The sequence below is a fragment of the Cryptomeria japonica genome, chromosome 7, assembly GCF_030272615.1.
Source record: "Cryptomeria japonica chromosome 7, Sugi_1.0, whole genome shotgun sequence".
NCBI lineage: Eukaryota > Viridiplantae > Streptophyta > Pinopsida > Cupressales > Cupressaceae > Cryptomeria > Cryptomeria japonica.
The window spans coordinates 590,375,949-590,389,786 of record NC_081411.1 but is presented as its reverse complement, the minus strand read 5'-3'; the positions used below and the strand labels follow the sequence as shown (position 1 = coordinate 590,389,786).

Genomic DNA, 13,838 nt, shown 5'->3' with positions numbered 1-13,838 from the left:
TTTTATGACATGTAGATATATTGATTTATATCTTGTATGATGTTGTAGCTTGTTCTGAAATACCCATTTAGTTTCAATCACATTCTTGTCTTCTAGTCTATTGACTAATTCCCATGTTTGATTTTTCTCAATCTAATCCAGTTCCTCTTTCATTGCCTTCATCCAATTCTAATCATTACAAGATTCTTTTACTATCTTTGGCTTAGTTTCAAATAGTAAACATAACAAGACTTGTTCTCGAGGTGCCTTGCTTCTCGTGATGATACCTTTTCTCTTATCTCCAATAATCTGATCTTCTAAATGATTCTTCTGAAAATACCTTGGAGTCTTGGATGTAGATTCCACGACATCCTGATCATTATTTTCTTCACTTTTATTTCTTCTTCCTTTTTCCTTTCTCTGGACTCATTAGATTCATATCTTCTTGTTATTTTCGAGTCTTTTGAAGTACTTTCATCAACTCTCACATTTGCACTTTCAACAATCTTATTCAACCTTTTGTTGTAACACTGGTATGCCTTGCTCTTTATTCAGTCTCCAAAGAATATGCCTTAATCTTCTCTACTATCAAACTTTCCATGATTATCCTCATCTCTCTAGAAATAACACTTGCTTCCAAATACTTAGAAATATTTCACTATCGGAGTTCTACCATACCAAAGCTCATAAGATGTCTATTGGATATTGTTGATAATTTTCTTGGAATGATGTGTTGTCATTGATGTCAACGTATTCTTCTGTGTATTCTGGTGTTGTAGTCAGATTGAATGAGTTGGTTTGGCTAGTGTGTTGCAAATGAGTTATTGTGGTTTAATGGGTTTTGAGATACTCATCTCTAGTTGTTTCAATAGAAGTTTCAGAGGCCCGCATGGTGTTTTGATCGAGTTGTGTGATCCGGTATTATGGTTGATATTTAGTTGTTCATGTTATTTGGTGTTTTGGTTTGTGCTCCGCATTGCTCCAGAATTGCAATATCTTGTTGTGCGGATTTGAAAGAGTGTTTGGGACATTCAGGTGTGTCCTCAATCTAGATGGTTCATGATTTGGAAGTCTACAAGTGAATCTTTCAATTTGATAGTCAGTTTAGTTGATGTTCTTTAGGTTCGGTATAATAAAGATGAAGATTCTAGTAAGTGGTGATGTTGCGGTTATTGTTGTGGTGGTTCACATTGCTTGTGGATGTTTTTAGATCATGTTATATTCATGTTGTTGGTTTGCATTGATCACTGTGCGCAATATTGAACATTTTCTTGATCCGGTGGTGTTCTTCGTGTTACGAGACATTTATGGTGGTTGTAGTGTGTTGCGGATGATTGAGGTGCAATTCTTGTTGGTGTTGCGTGTTCGAGGATTCGATTTAGGTCCAGACTAGATGTCTTAGCCGGCATTGTCTTGGTTTGCATGTATTATTGCAGCGTGTGAGGTTATTATTTTGTAATTTGTGTTGAGGGTTTAGCCAACCTTGAAATATAGGCTGATTATTTGTATAAATATATGTAATAGTCATGTTACAGATGTATCTACTTGGTATTTGTGTGTGTGAACATTGATTTGATCTTTCAGTAGCAGAGGAGAAGTGCGATGAAGTGTGCAGAAGTCTGAGAGAACAAATGTGTTATGTGCTTAACCATAAATATAACGTGGCATGAGGAGATGGTATTTGATCAATTCATGATCCTCCAAATGTAATCTGAATGTTAATGTAAGGCAACGAGCCTTCCCAAGGGTTGTATCCCTTCTTGTTATTTATTTTGAGCAATGAGCTTTAGGTAGTGTGCCTAAATGCATGTGCATTCCCCATTGTAATATTTTCACTTACTCCTAACAGGGTATTATTTCATTGTGGGTAGGTTCCCACAATGGGTTTTCCCTTAACTAGGTTTTCCACGTCAAAAATCTTGGTGTTATGTGTGTTATCGATGTGGTGCTAATTTGTGCTTTTACCGTTTATTATCAGATCTAAATTTAAGTTTGAGTTGTTTAGAGTTTGAGAGAAAACTGATTCACCCCCCCTCTCAGTTTGTTGCATCGTTGCCAATAATTGGTATCAAAGCTAGATCCTTCGGAAGAAGCTTGACCGCTTGAGGAGATTCAGGATGGCAACCTTTGCTTTTAAGAAGGATAGTCTGAGATTTGATTGAACGAATTACACTCTCTGGAAGAACTGAATGCAATGTCATTTGAAATGCACTAGTAAAGACTATTGGAAGATTACTAAGAATGTGTATAATGTTCCTCATAATGGTCCTACCACTCTAGATGAGATTAAGGAAGATGAATTCAATATTAGAGCTAAGGAAGCATTACCGAGTGCCTTGTCTGATTTTGAGATGACTAATGTGATGGATTTGCAGACTACTCATGAGATATGGGAGAAACTAGAGACTTTGTATGAGGTGATAGTCATGTGAAAGTTGCTAAGTTATAGAGATTGAAAGAAAAGTATGAAATGCTGAAAATGGGTGAAGATGAGAACATTACCTCCTTTATGCAGAAATTGAATGAGCTTGTGTTGAATATCAGATGTGCCTATGGAGTGTTGGAAGAATATGAGATTGTTGCTAAAGTGTTGAGATCCTTGCCTCTTGCTTACAAGCATAAGGCTGCTGCTATTGAAGAGATCTAGACTATGACAAATTTGACCAGAGATATGTTGATTGGTAAGCTTGTTGCTTTTGAGTTGAGCAAATTTGGTGAATCCCATCCTAAATCTGAATCTACATTCAAAGTTGTTGTATCTGGGAAGCAAAAATATGACCTAGGAGAAAGTTCTACAAGGGTGTATAGATTTGAGAAGGAGATGAGAGAGCTTGAAGAGCTTGAATTTCTGATTGCCAAAAGATTGCCTAAGGGTGACGATAAGTTTGGAGGTAAGTTTCCTCTTAAATGTTTTCCATGTAATAAGATAGGACATTTTGTCTCAAGGTGTCCAGAAAGAGAAATAATTCCTAAGAAGCCATTGAAGCCTTATAAGCCTAAATATCAGAATAAGTGTTATTTTGCTGCTAATGAAGGTGTGACAGATGATGAGTCTGAGAAGGGAAATTCAGGAGATGAATGGGTGTTCATTGCTATTAAGGAAGATGATCCAGTGACTGTTGATGCTACTAGTTGCATCATTGAAGAGGGCTGCTAAAGTTGAAGAGAAGGACAAATGGGTTATTGACTGTGGTTGCTCTCATCATATGACGGGTGACGAGAGTAAGTTTGTATGGAAAATTATGATGGCGGTGTAGTAAGATTTGGAGATGACAAAGTTGGTATAATCCATGGTAGAGGTTCTATTTCTCTTGATGGCAAACATAACACTGATGATGTCTTGTATGTTGAAGGTCTAAAGCATAATCTTTTGAGTGATGGATAGATGGTTGATAAGGGATATTATTTGCAATTCAAAAATGGAAAATGAAGGATCTTGAGTATCTCCAGAACTGAAATTTCATAAGGTACAAAGACTAAAGGTAATATATTTCACTTGAATGCTAGGGGTAAAAGTTGTTTGATTACTCAGATCGATGAAAGATGGTTATGGAATATAAGGATGTGTCATGTGAATTCTGATTGCATGGTTAAGATAAGTTCCACTCAAGTTGTGAGAGATCTGCCTAAGATTGTAACACCTTCTAATCTGGTATGTAAGGAATGTTAGTTAGGGAAGCAGCCAAGAGTTTCTTTAAAAAGAAAATAGTATACTTCTAATGAAATATTAGATTTTGTGGATACTGATTTGTGTGGTCCCTCTAGAGTGAGAAGCTTAAAGGGTGATAGGTATTTCGTGTTGTTGATTGATGACTATTCAAGGATGATGTGGGTTACTTTCTTAAAGGAGAAGTCTGAAGCATTGGAGAAGTTCAATATTTTTGAAGTTATGGTTAAGACAAAGACTGGTTTGAAGCTAAAATATTTGAGATCTTACAGAGGTGGTGAATTTACTTCTGGTGAGTTCAATTATTTTTGTGAAGATCATGGGGTAAAGAGACAGTTATCTACTTTGCGGACCCCTTCAGTAGAATGGTGTCGTGCAGAGGAAGAATAAAATAGTTCAAGAAGCTGCTAGAACCATGATGATTGAAGGAAATATGCCGCATATCTATTGGAGAGAAGTTGTGAGTACTGTAGTGTATACTTTGAACTGAGTTTGTATCAAAGGTGATACCTGTAAGACTCCTTATGAGTTATGGTTTGGTCATGCTCCTAAAGTTAGATATTTTAGAACTTTTGGTAGTAAATGCTATATCAAAAGTGATGAACATCTAGGGAAGTTTGATGCTAGATGTGATGAAGGAATCTTTCTTGGTTATTCTACTAAGAGTAAGGCCTACCAGTGTTAAAAATAAGAGATTGAGAAAGATAGTTGAAAGTGCTAATGTGAACGTTGATGAAGGACATGAGAGACATATAAGATCTTGCATATATGATTCAAATGATCAAGATGTCAGTACAGATAAAGGAAAGCAAGTGCAGACTTAGACTCAAGTGCAGATTGCTCTGGAAAAGCCTGAGCCTGAAGGAGAAGCAAATACTAGTGCAAAAGAAAGAGTTCAAGAGTATGAAAATCATGAAAATCCTAAGACTCCTGGGTATCTAAGGTTAAATAGTTTAGAGAATCAGATCATAGGAGATAAGAATAAAGGTGTGATGACTAGAAGAAGAATTGTTGAAGGTTATTGCTTGGTTTCTAAGATTGAACCTAAGGATGTTGATGAATCATGTAAAGATGAAAATTGGGTTAAAACAATGGAAGAAGAATTGAATAAGATTGAGAAGAATAATACATGGATTCTTGTTCCCAGACCTAAGGATAAGAATATAATTAGAACTTAGTGGGTGTTTCAAAATAAGTTGGATGAAAAAGGTGAAGTTGTTAGGAATAAAGCAAGACTTGTTTGTAAAGATTATTCTCAGATGGAAGGTATTGATTTTGAGGATACTTTTGCTCTGAAAGCTAGAATTGAAGCTGTTAGATTATTTCTTGCTTATGCTGCTTACAAAGATTTTAAATTTTATCAGATGGATGTCAAGTTAGCCTTTCTTAATGGTGAGATAGAAGAAGAAGTCTATACTAAGCAACCAAATGGTTTCCAGCTAACAGAAGAAAAGGATATGGTTTGCAGATTGAAGAAAGAATTGTATGGATTGAAGCAAGCGCCAAGAGCCTGGTATGCCATATTGGATAGGTATTTGATGAAGCTTAAATTCGATAAAGGTACTTTTGACTGTAATTTGTACTTCAAGATTGATAATGATAACATCTTGATTGTTGAGGTATTTGTTGATGACATTATTTTTGGTGGAAATGATGGTTTGTGCAAGAAGTTTGTTGATGATATGCAAAATGAGTTTGAGATGTCTACGATTGGTGAGATGTTCAATCCAACAATAAGAATAATAACTATAGTTAAAGTCTCAACCCAAAGTTTGGACATTCACTTTGTGAAGTTACTATCTCCATAGCTGGTGTTCATTTGATTGTCAACCCAGGGACATAATACTTGAAATGGGTCTGCATTATATATGCACTAAGTTCATGTGATAGCTACCCTGCATTACTGCAACAACTAACATCTATGCGAGAAAAGTAAGCAAGAATAAAAAAAACTGAATGGCTATAGGAAAAACTCTGCATTAACATAAATTTCACTCAAGAAATACTAACAAAGTCCAAAGCTGCCAAACATGAATTACTCTGTTTGCTTTGGCTACAAGAACAATCAATCGATCTGTTTCCAATGGCTACAGGAACAGTCAATGTAAGAACGTCTAATGCAGCAAAAGAAGAAAACTAAATTTAACAAGGGCACATGAACACTCACCAAGTGGGGCCCCTTGGATGAGTGCTTCCAGGCTTCCAAAATAACTCTAAGTGCTCAGAATAACATATCTTTATTCATTGTTTCTGAAAAATCAATACATTATTCAGAATCAAAAGAAACTCAAAACACTCAGCAACTTTATTTCTAAATCTTCTGCTCTTTTTCTTCTCTTTTCTTTCTAACCTCAGAAAAGAGACAAAGACACTTATTTAAAAGAAAATAATAACTTCCTACAATCAAGATCACGTCGATGAGAAGAGGCCGATAACATTCATGAAGGATAACAATCAGAGTTAAGCCGCTAAAAACGTGGATCTAAACCAAACCATAACCAAAACATAGTGTGGCGGTATTACAAGATTGATGCCCACTAGAGTCAAACATAAATGAGTCTTGCGTGCCTACTTATCCTCTGTCATTCCTTACGCTCATTATCCTCTTCGCTAATTTGAACTTTTAGTCGCCTCCTTGAATATCTCAAATTGCAATTGGCGTGACAGGAGAACCTTCTCCGCAACATTTCATTTATTCCTGCAATTCAAAAGAGATAGAACATACAAGCATACACATATCTATTTTAATTAATCATAACATATATTAATTTCACACATGATATCACCTATGACAATCCATATGGCAACAAGAATAAATCAAATGGCTACAGGAATAACTGGCAAAGACAAAACATGATTTAATGGGCTTAGTTAACATCTGAAATGCATATAGTCAAACTTTAATACATCATTACCATCCCATCATATAAATCAAAACATGACAAAAACTTATGAGTTCTAGTAATAAAAGGAGCTAATATATCAACTCATCAGGTGAGATGAAATTATTTTTGGGATTGCAATTTACGTAGTTGGATAAAGTTATTTTCATATCTCAATCTAAATATGTGAAGGAATTATTGAAGAAGTTTGGTTTGGGTGACGCAACCTGCCTATTGGTACACCTATGGTGACCGGATGTAAGTTGACAAAGGATGATGATTCTCCGAAAGCAAGTCAGACTAGATACATATCTATGATGGGTGGTTTGTTGTATTTGACTTAGACTAGACCTGATATTATGAATGTTGTTTGTCTTGTTGCTAGATTTCAAGCTAATCCTAAGAATCTCATGTTGTTGTTGTTAAAATATTTTTTTAGATATTTGAGAGGGAAAGTTGGTTTTGGTTTGTGGTATCCTAAAGATGATGACTTTATTTTGAGTGCTTTTACTGATGTTGATTGGGCAGGTGATGTTGATGACAGAAAGAGTACAAGTGGCGATGCATTTTTCTTGGGTAATCGGATGTAAGTTGAAAAAGGATGATGATTTTTTGAAAGAAAACCAGACTAGATACATATCTATGATTGGTGGTTTGTTGTATTTGACTTAGACTAGACCTGATATTATGAATGTTGTTTGTCTTGTTGCTAGATTTCAAGCTGATCCTAAGAATCTCATGTTGTTGTTGTTAATTTTTTTTTTAGATATTTGAGAGGGAAAGTTGATTTTGGTTTATGGTATCCTAAAGATGATGACTTTATTTTGAGTTCTTTTACTGATGTTGATTGGGCAGGTGATGTTGATGACAAAAAGAGTACAAGTGGCGGTGCATTTTTCTTGGGTAAGAGATTGGTTTCATGGATGAGTAAGAAGAAAAATGTTTTTTCCTTATCTACTGCAGAAGTTGAATACATTGTTGCTGCTAGCAATTGTACTCAGGTGATTTGGACGAAGGATATGCTAAAGGATATCAAAGTTATTTTTAATGAGCCTATTGCTATATATTTTGATAATTCAAGTGCTATTAACATTTATAAAAATTCGGTATTGCATTCTAAGACTAAGCATATATCAATCAAGTTTCATTTCTTGAGAAAGAGGTGAATGAGAATGAAGTTCGATTGGAGTATGTATCTACAAAGGAACAAATTGCAGATATCTTCACGAAGCCTTTTCCTAAAGATATTTTTGAGTATCTTAGAGAGAAGCTAGGGGTGATTACCCCTCCTAATGAGAACTAAGATGCATGGATTTGCATCAGTCTGATGAAATTCACAGAGATATCTCGTGATCTAGATTGATGAGTGAGGTTGCTACTCAGGGGGAGTAGTCAGTCTTGTGGTTCATATGTTCATATTTATGAGTATTATTTAAGGGGGAGAGAATCATGTTTTGCATATATGCCTTTTGTATTGATGTCAAAGGGGGTGAGAAGCATGTGAAAATTTGTTATATCCTATGCTGATCTTAGGGGAGATTGTTGATAGTAATGGGTTGATTGTTGGTTGTTGATTTCTTTCTTTGCGTTGATTGTTTTTGCATTCATATGTTGTCATCAATGCCAAAGGGGGAGACTGTTGGATATTATTGAGAATTTTTCTAGAATGATGTGTTGTCATTGATGTCAACATATTCTTCTGTGTATTCTAGTTTTGCAGTTAGATTGAATGAGTTGGTTTGGCTAGTGTGTTGCAGATGAACTGTTGTGGTTTAATGGGGTTTGAGATACTTATCTCTAGTTATTTCAGCAAAAGTTTTAGAAGTCTGCATGATGTTTTGATCGAGTTGTGTAATCCGGTATTATGGTTGATATTCAGTTGTTCATGTTGATATTTAGATGGTTCGTGATTTGGAAGTCTGCAAGTGAACCTTTCAGTTTGACAATCAGTTGAGTTGATGTTCTTAAGGTTTGGTATAATAATGATGAAGATTATAGAAAGTGGTGATGTTACAGTTATTGCTGTGGTGATTCACGTTGCTTGTGAATGTTTCTAGATCGTGTTCTATCCGTGTTATTGGTTCACATTTATTGTTGTGCGCGATATTGATCATTTTCTTGATCCGATGGTGTTCTTCATGTTATGCGACATTTATGGTGATTGTAGCATGTTGCAGATGATCGAGGCATAATTCTTGTTGGTGTTGCGTGTTCGAGGATTTGATTTAGGTCCAAACTATGTCTTAGTCGACATTGTTTTGGTCCACATGTATTGTATAGGTTGATGATTTGTATAAATATGTAGTATTCGTGTTGCAGATGTATCTGCTTATTATCTACGTGTGTGAACATTGATTTGATCTTTCAGTAGCAGAGGAAAAGTGCAATGAAGTGTGCAAAAGTGTGAGAGAGTAGAGTTTGTGTTATGTGCTTAACCAAAACTGTAACCTGGCATGAGGAGATTCTATTTAATCAGTTCATGGTCCTCCAGATGTAATCCAAATGATTTTTTAAGGCAGTGAGCCTTCCCAAGGGTTGTAGCCCTTCTTGTTATTTGTTTTGAGAAGTGAGCTCTAGGCAGTGTGCTTGAATGCATGTGCATTCCCCATTGTAATATTTTCACTTACTCCTAATAGGGTATTATCTCATTGTGGGTAGGTTCCCACCGTGGTTTTTCACTTAACCTCCATGTCAATTTTTTTTGTGTTCTGTGTGTTGTTGATGTGGTGTTGATTTGTGCTTTTATTGTTTATTATCAAATTTGAATTTAAGTTTGAATTGTGTAGATTTTGAGAGCAAACTGATTCACCCCCCCTCTCAGTTTGCTGCATTGTTGCCAACAATGTCTTCCCATATTTCCTCTAGTACAAAATTCTATTAAAAGTGTATGTTGCTGTATGAATTGCTTCTCTCTAGTAGACTTTCGGTAATTATGCTCCTTTTATCATAGTTCTAGCTACCTCTTGTATAGTTCGGTTCATTCTTTCCACTACACCATTCTGCTGTGGTGTCCGGGGGACATATATTTATTTTCTAATGCCATGTTTCTCACATAAGTCATTGAACTCATTATAAATAAATTCTCCACCTCGGTCAGATCTTAAACACTTGATTTTCGTGTCAACCTCATTCTCAACTTTTGCCTTGAATATCTTGAACCTCTAATGGCTCAGACTTCTCTATTAGAAATGCAACCCAAGTCATCCTAGAATAATCATTAGTCAGTAACATGAAATACCTCTCACCTTTGCAAGCTCCTTGTTCTGGTCAGACCACATAGATCTATGTGAACCAAATCTAGTAATCCGGTGGACGAGTACTCTTTTCCTTTGAATGTGCTCTTTGTCTATTCTACTACTTGACATTCCTTACAGATGTTGTTCTCTAGTTTAGTCAATCTCGGTAAATCTCACATGACACTCGTTGTACTAATCTGCACCGAGTTGTCAAAGTTGATATGACACATCCTCCGGTGCCATAACCAACTTTCATAAAGTTGAGATATTAAACAATGTCTTGTAGCTCCTTCCAATTGATACATATTTCCATTTGTCCTCCTTCTAGCTGCAATAACCGTTCCGGACTCCTTCTAGATCTCACATCCATTATCCTGAAAAACAACATTATATCTATTTCCACACATCTATCCAACACTCAAAAGATTATGATGCAAACCTTTCACATGGTGAACATTGTCAGTGTTATGTTTTCTATCAAAAGTAATTGAACCAATTCCAACAATTTGTGTTGTCTAATCATCTCCGAACGTAACAGAACATCCATCATACTTTTCAAGCTTTATGAACTTATTCTTATCACCAGTCATATGATTTGAACATCCGCTATCAATCAACCATTCATTCTTATCTCTTGTAGCATGAAAAGCAATAGCAACAATTTTAGAAATATCAAACCTAGGAACATGCTTTTCTACCTAAAAAAACAATCACCTTCTTCATAGTTTGATTCATCATCTGAGATACTAGCATCATCCTTAACATAATAGGTTTTCTTATTGAACTTTCCCTTAAACTTTTGTCTAGTTCCCCTTCCCGGACATCTAGTAGCTATATTACCATTTTTTCCACATTTGAAACATTTAAAGAGTAACATACCTTTGTACTTGCTGGTGTGCTTCTTCAATTTCCTCACAAAATTTGCTTCCATCTCATCCAGACTATCTTCAGATTCTTTGAATGTTGTCTTTGATTTGTCTTTGTCCTTTCCAAACTTTCTTGCTTCAAATGCGGTTAGGGTACCAAATAGCTGCTCTCTAGTAAACTTCTTCGGATCATAGGTTTCTTCAATAGCTGAAATCTTACCATTGTAACTCATCAATAAATTCATCAAGATTTTGTCCATAACATCTTCATCATTCAAAGTGCGTTTGAGTTCTCTGATTTCATTCACAATATTATCAACCTTCTCAAAATAGCTTACAATGTCTTCTCCTTCTTCCATATTTAGGTTTTCATACCTTTGCTTAGCTGTTAGCCTCTTTGTCAACTTAACTCTCTCATTTCCCTCATAGATATCTTTCAACTTCTGCCAAACCTCATAAGCAATATTCAAAGAGATAACTTTTGTCAATTTAGTTTTTGATAATGCACTAAAGATAACATACCTTGCCTTTTCATTTTCTTCATAAGCTTGAGCTTCTTCCATAGTAGTAAAACCATTCGCCGGTTGAACATATTTAGTCTCCATAGCCTTCCAAGTATTGTAACCCAGAGAAACTAGATAACCTCTCATCTTCACTTTCTAGAAACTGTAATCAGATCCTTCAAAGATATGAATCGATAATTTGTGTGTCATCGGATTAGGATCTACCTCAAGTGGTTAAGCTCTTTATCAAGGAACCAAATCTCTAATGCTAATTGTTGAATATTCAGGCAATTGAGAAGGGGGGGTGAATTAGTTGATAATAAAAATTCCCTTTTAAACTTTATTCACAGATTTGGAACAACTAGCAGAATTAATAAAACAGATAAACATGAAAGCATATATGCACATAACAAATCAAACACAAGAAACACCAGAATTTACGTGGAAAAACCATGAAGGGAAAAACCACAAAGAATGCTAATTCTCAATATATAAACAACAAAAGATGGCTCACTACCTAGAAAGGCTCATTGCTAGAGGGTTCACTACCCAGAAAGGATGACTTCTTGAGGGCTCACTGCCTAAAAAGAGGCTCATTGTCGAAGAGATAAAGATACAAGAGAAACCACCTCTGAAACACAATTTGCACTATCGAAACTGCTTCCGGTATCAATCTGCAACACAACTCAACACAACAACTGGATTCTTTCAATTTTGCTTGTCTTCAACACACAAAGCCACACACTAACTTATGTATATCAACCTCTTATATATGTTGACTCTATAAAAACATGACCCTCAATGTCGGCCAAGACAAAGATCTAAAATATAAATAAGTCTTCACTAAACATTCTGGTGGTGGGAAAGAATGAGAAGTAGGCCTCATCATAACATTCTTCATCGAATACATCAACACGCTACGCACCTTGCCAAAGCCAGACCTAAAACATTATCCACACGCTAAAGAATCACCATAACACAATCTCGACTTCCGGACCAAGATGTTAACTTCTGAATCAAAAACCTTGTCTTTCAGATCAAACCGGACCCAAGAATAACATTGAATAACATTAGCATCACATCATCCGAAAATCCAAGACATCCGGGAAATCCAGGAAACCTCCAAATGCTCAACACCATCTCATACATACGTTGTTGCTCAACATACCACATCCAGACCTAATCCGAACCATAGGATTTGACATCAATGACAACATATAACGTAATGCTAACAAGCTTATCCCTAGAGACTGTGTAGAAAGCCTTTTTGAAATCTACAAAGCAACACAAGGCTTCTCCATTTTACTCCCAAAAATTTTCAACAATGTGTCTCAAAGTAATACACGATCAATAGTGGAATGCTTAGGCTTGAAACTAATTTACCCTTTTGCATGTTTATCTTTTTCTTTAGCCCACTTGCTAATTCTATTTTCTATCATGCTACCAAATAATTTTACAATAGAGGATTTATCATTATCGTCCTATAATTGATGGGATTATTGATATCACTACTCTTGAAATCACTAGGCTAGTTGTCCAATCTTTAGGAAACCCTTGTTAAATGACATTGTTGAATATTTTAATAATGTGTGGGGCATTTTGATACCCCACTTTAGATACTTTGTTTGACGCTCAACCAAGTCTTTAGCTTTTCCAACACCCAATTTTTTAGTGCCCATCTTGATCTCTTGCATAATAAAAAGATTTGTAGTGACATTGACCAAGGGCGGGGGGTCAACCTCAAAGTCTTGCTCATAAAGTTGTCTTGCATAATCAAACCATCAAGTAACTGTAACATTATTTTTAGTTTGCTTCTTTATTGGTTGAAGCTCCTTCCAAAATGAGTTGAGGTTATATTTAGCAAGGAAGATTAGCTCTTCCCACCTTATGATCATGAAATCAACTTTTTTCTTTATTAAAATCTATTTGTAAATTTTAATGTTTATTTTTCATTGTTTGATTCTTTCAAAATTCTCCTTGCAATTTTACTTCCTCATCAAACTAAATATTAAACAAAAAAAATAAATTATTTTTTATTTCTTATTTTGTTGCTCTTTTGCATTTTAAAAACACCATAAATTAATTTTTTTAAACTCATGACCATGAAAGCCATGATGAGAAATTAAATAAAATCAAATAAAAATTAAACTATGAACTAAAACATAAGAAAAGAGTAAGTTACTTGTCAATATAATATTGCACGACATAAAACTAAAAGTAAAATGGCATGCTGAATGCCCATTGCACGTTTTTACGCTCGAAGCTTCTCTGTTGTTCAAAAGCGGCTTTCTTGTTTGGATCGTTCATCTCCACACGCTAGCATATAAATTCGCTATCGGCCTGTAAATTCAAGATCGAAAACCTCGATTCACAGATACGTCTAATTTCTATCCAGTTCGCGATTAATTTTGCCGTTAAAAATGGTTACAATAGAGCCCACCTGCGACGATGCCAACGAAAATGTAAACGCCACCAAACCAACCACCACTGAAGAGTGTTCGAATAATGGAAAGCATAACGTACATTTGCAAACAGAGCCCAACACGATTAATGATGCAGAAACCACCGGCCATATGGACAGCAGGGAGGGCGAAGGGTGGGAGACTGCCAGTGAAGGTGAAAATGAAGATGGAATCCCTTCCGTATCTGAGAATTATGAGGATGCCATGACAGAGGAGCAGCAGAAACAGGTCTTTTTTTCACAT

General features: G+C 35.6%; 1 protein-coding gene across 1 annotated transcript in view; it reads left to right on the top strand.

Moving 5' to 3' along the window:
- The first annotated feature begins 13,337 nt into the window (after window positions 1-13,337).
- The window catches only part of LOC131048739 (uncharacterized), a 109,364-nt gene continuing 108,863 nt past the window's right edge, over window positions 13,338-13,838 (top strand). The window contains exon 1 of the mRNA XM_057982805.2: window positions 13,338-13,823. Coding sequence (XP_057838788.2) covers window positions 13,554-13,823 — 270 coding nt within the window. The 5' untranslated portion in view covers window positions 13,338-13,553. The remainder of the gene's footprint in view (window positions 13,824-13,838) is intronic.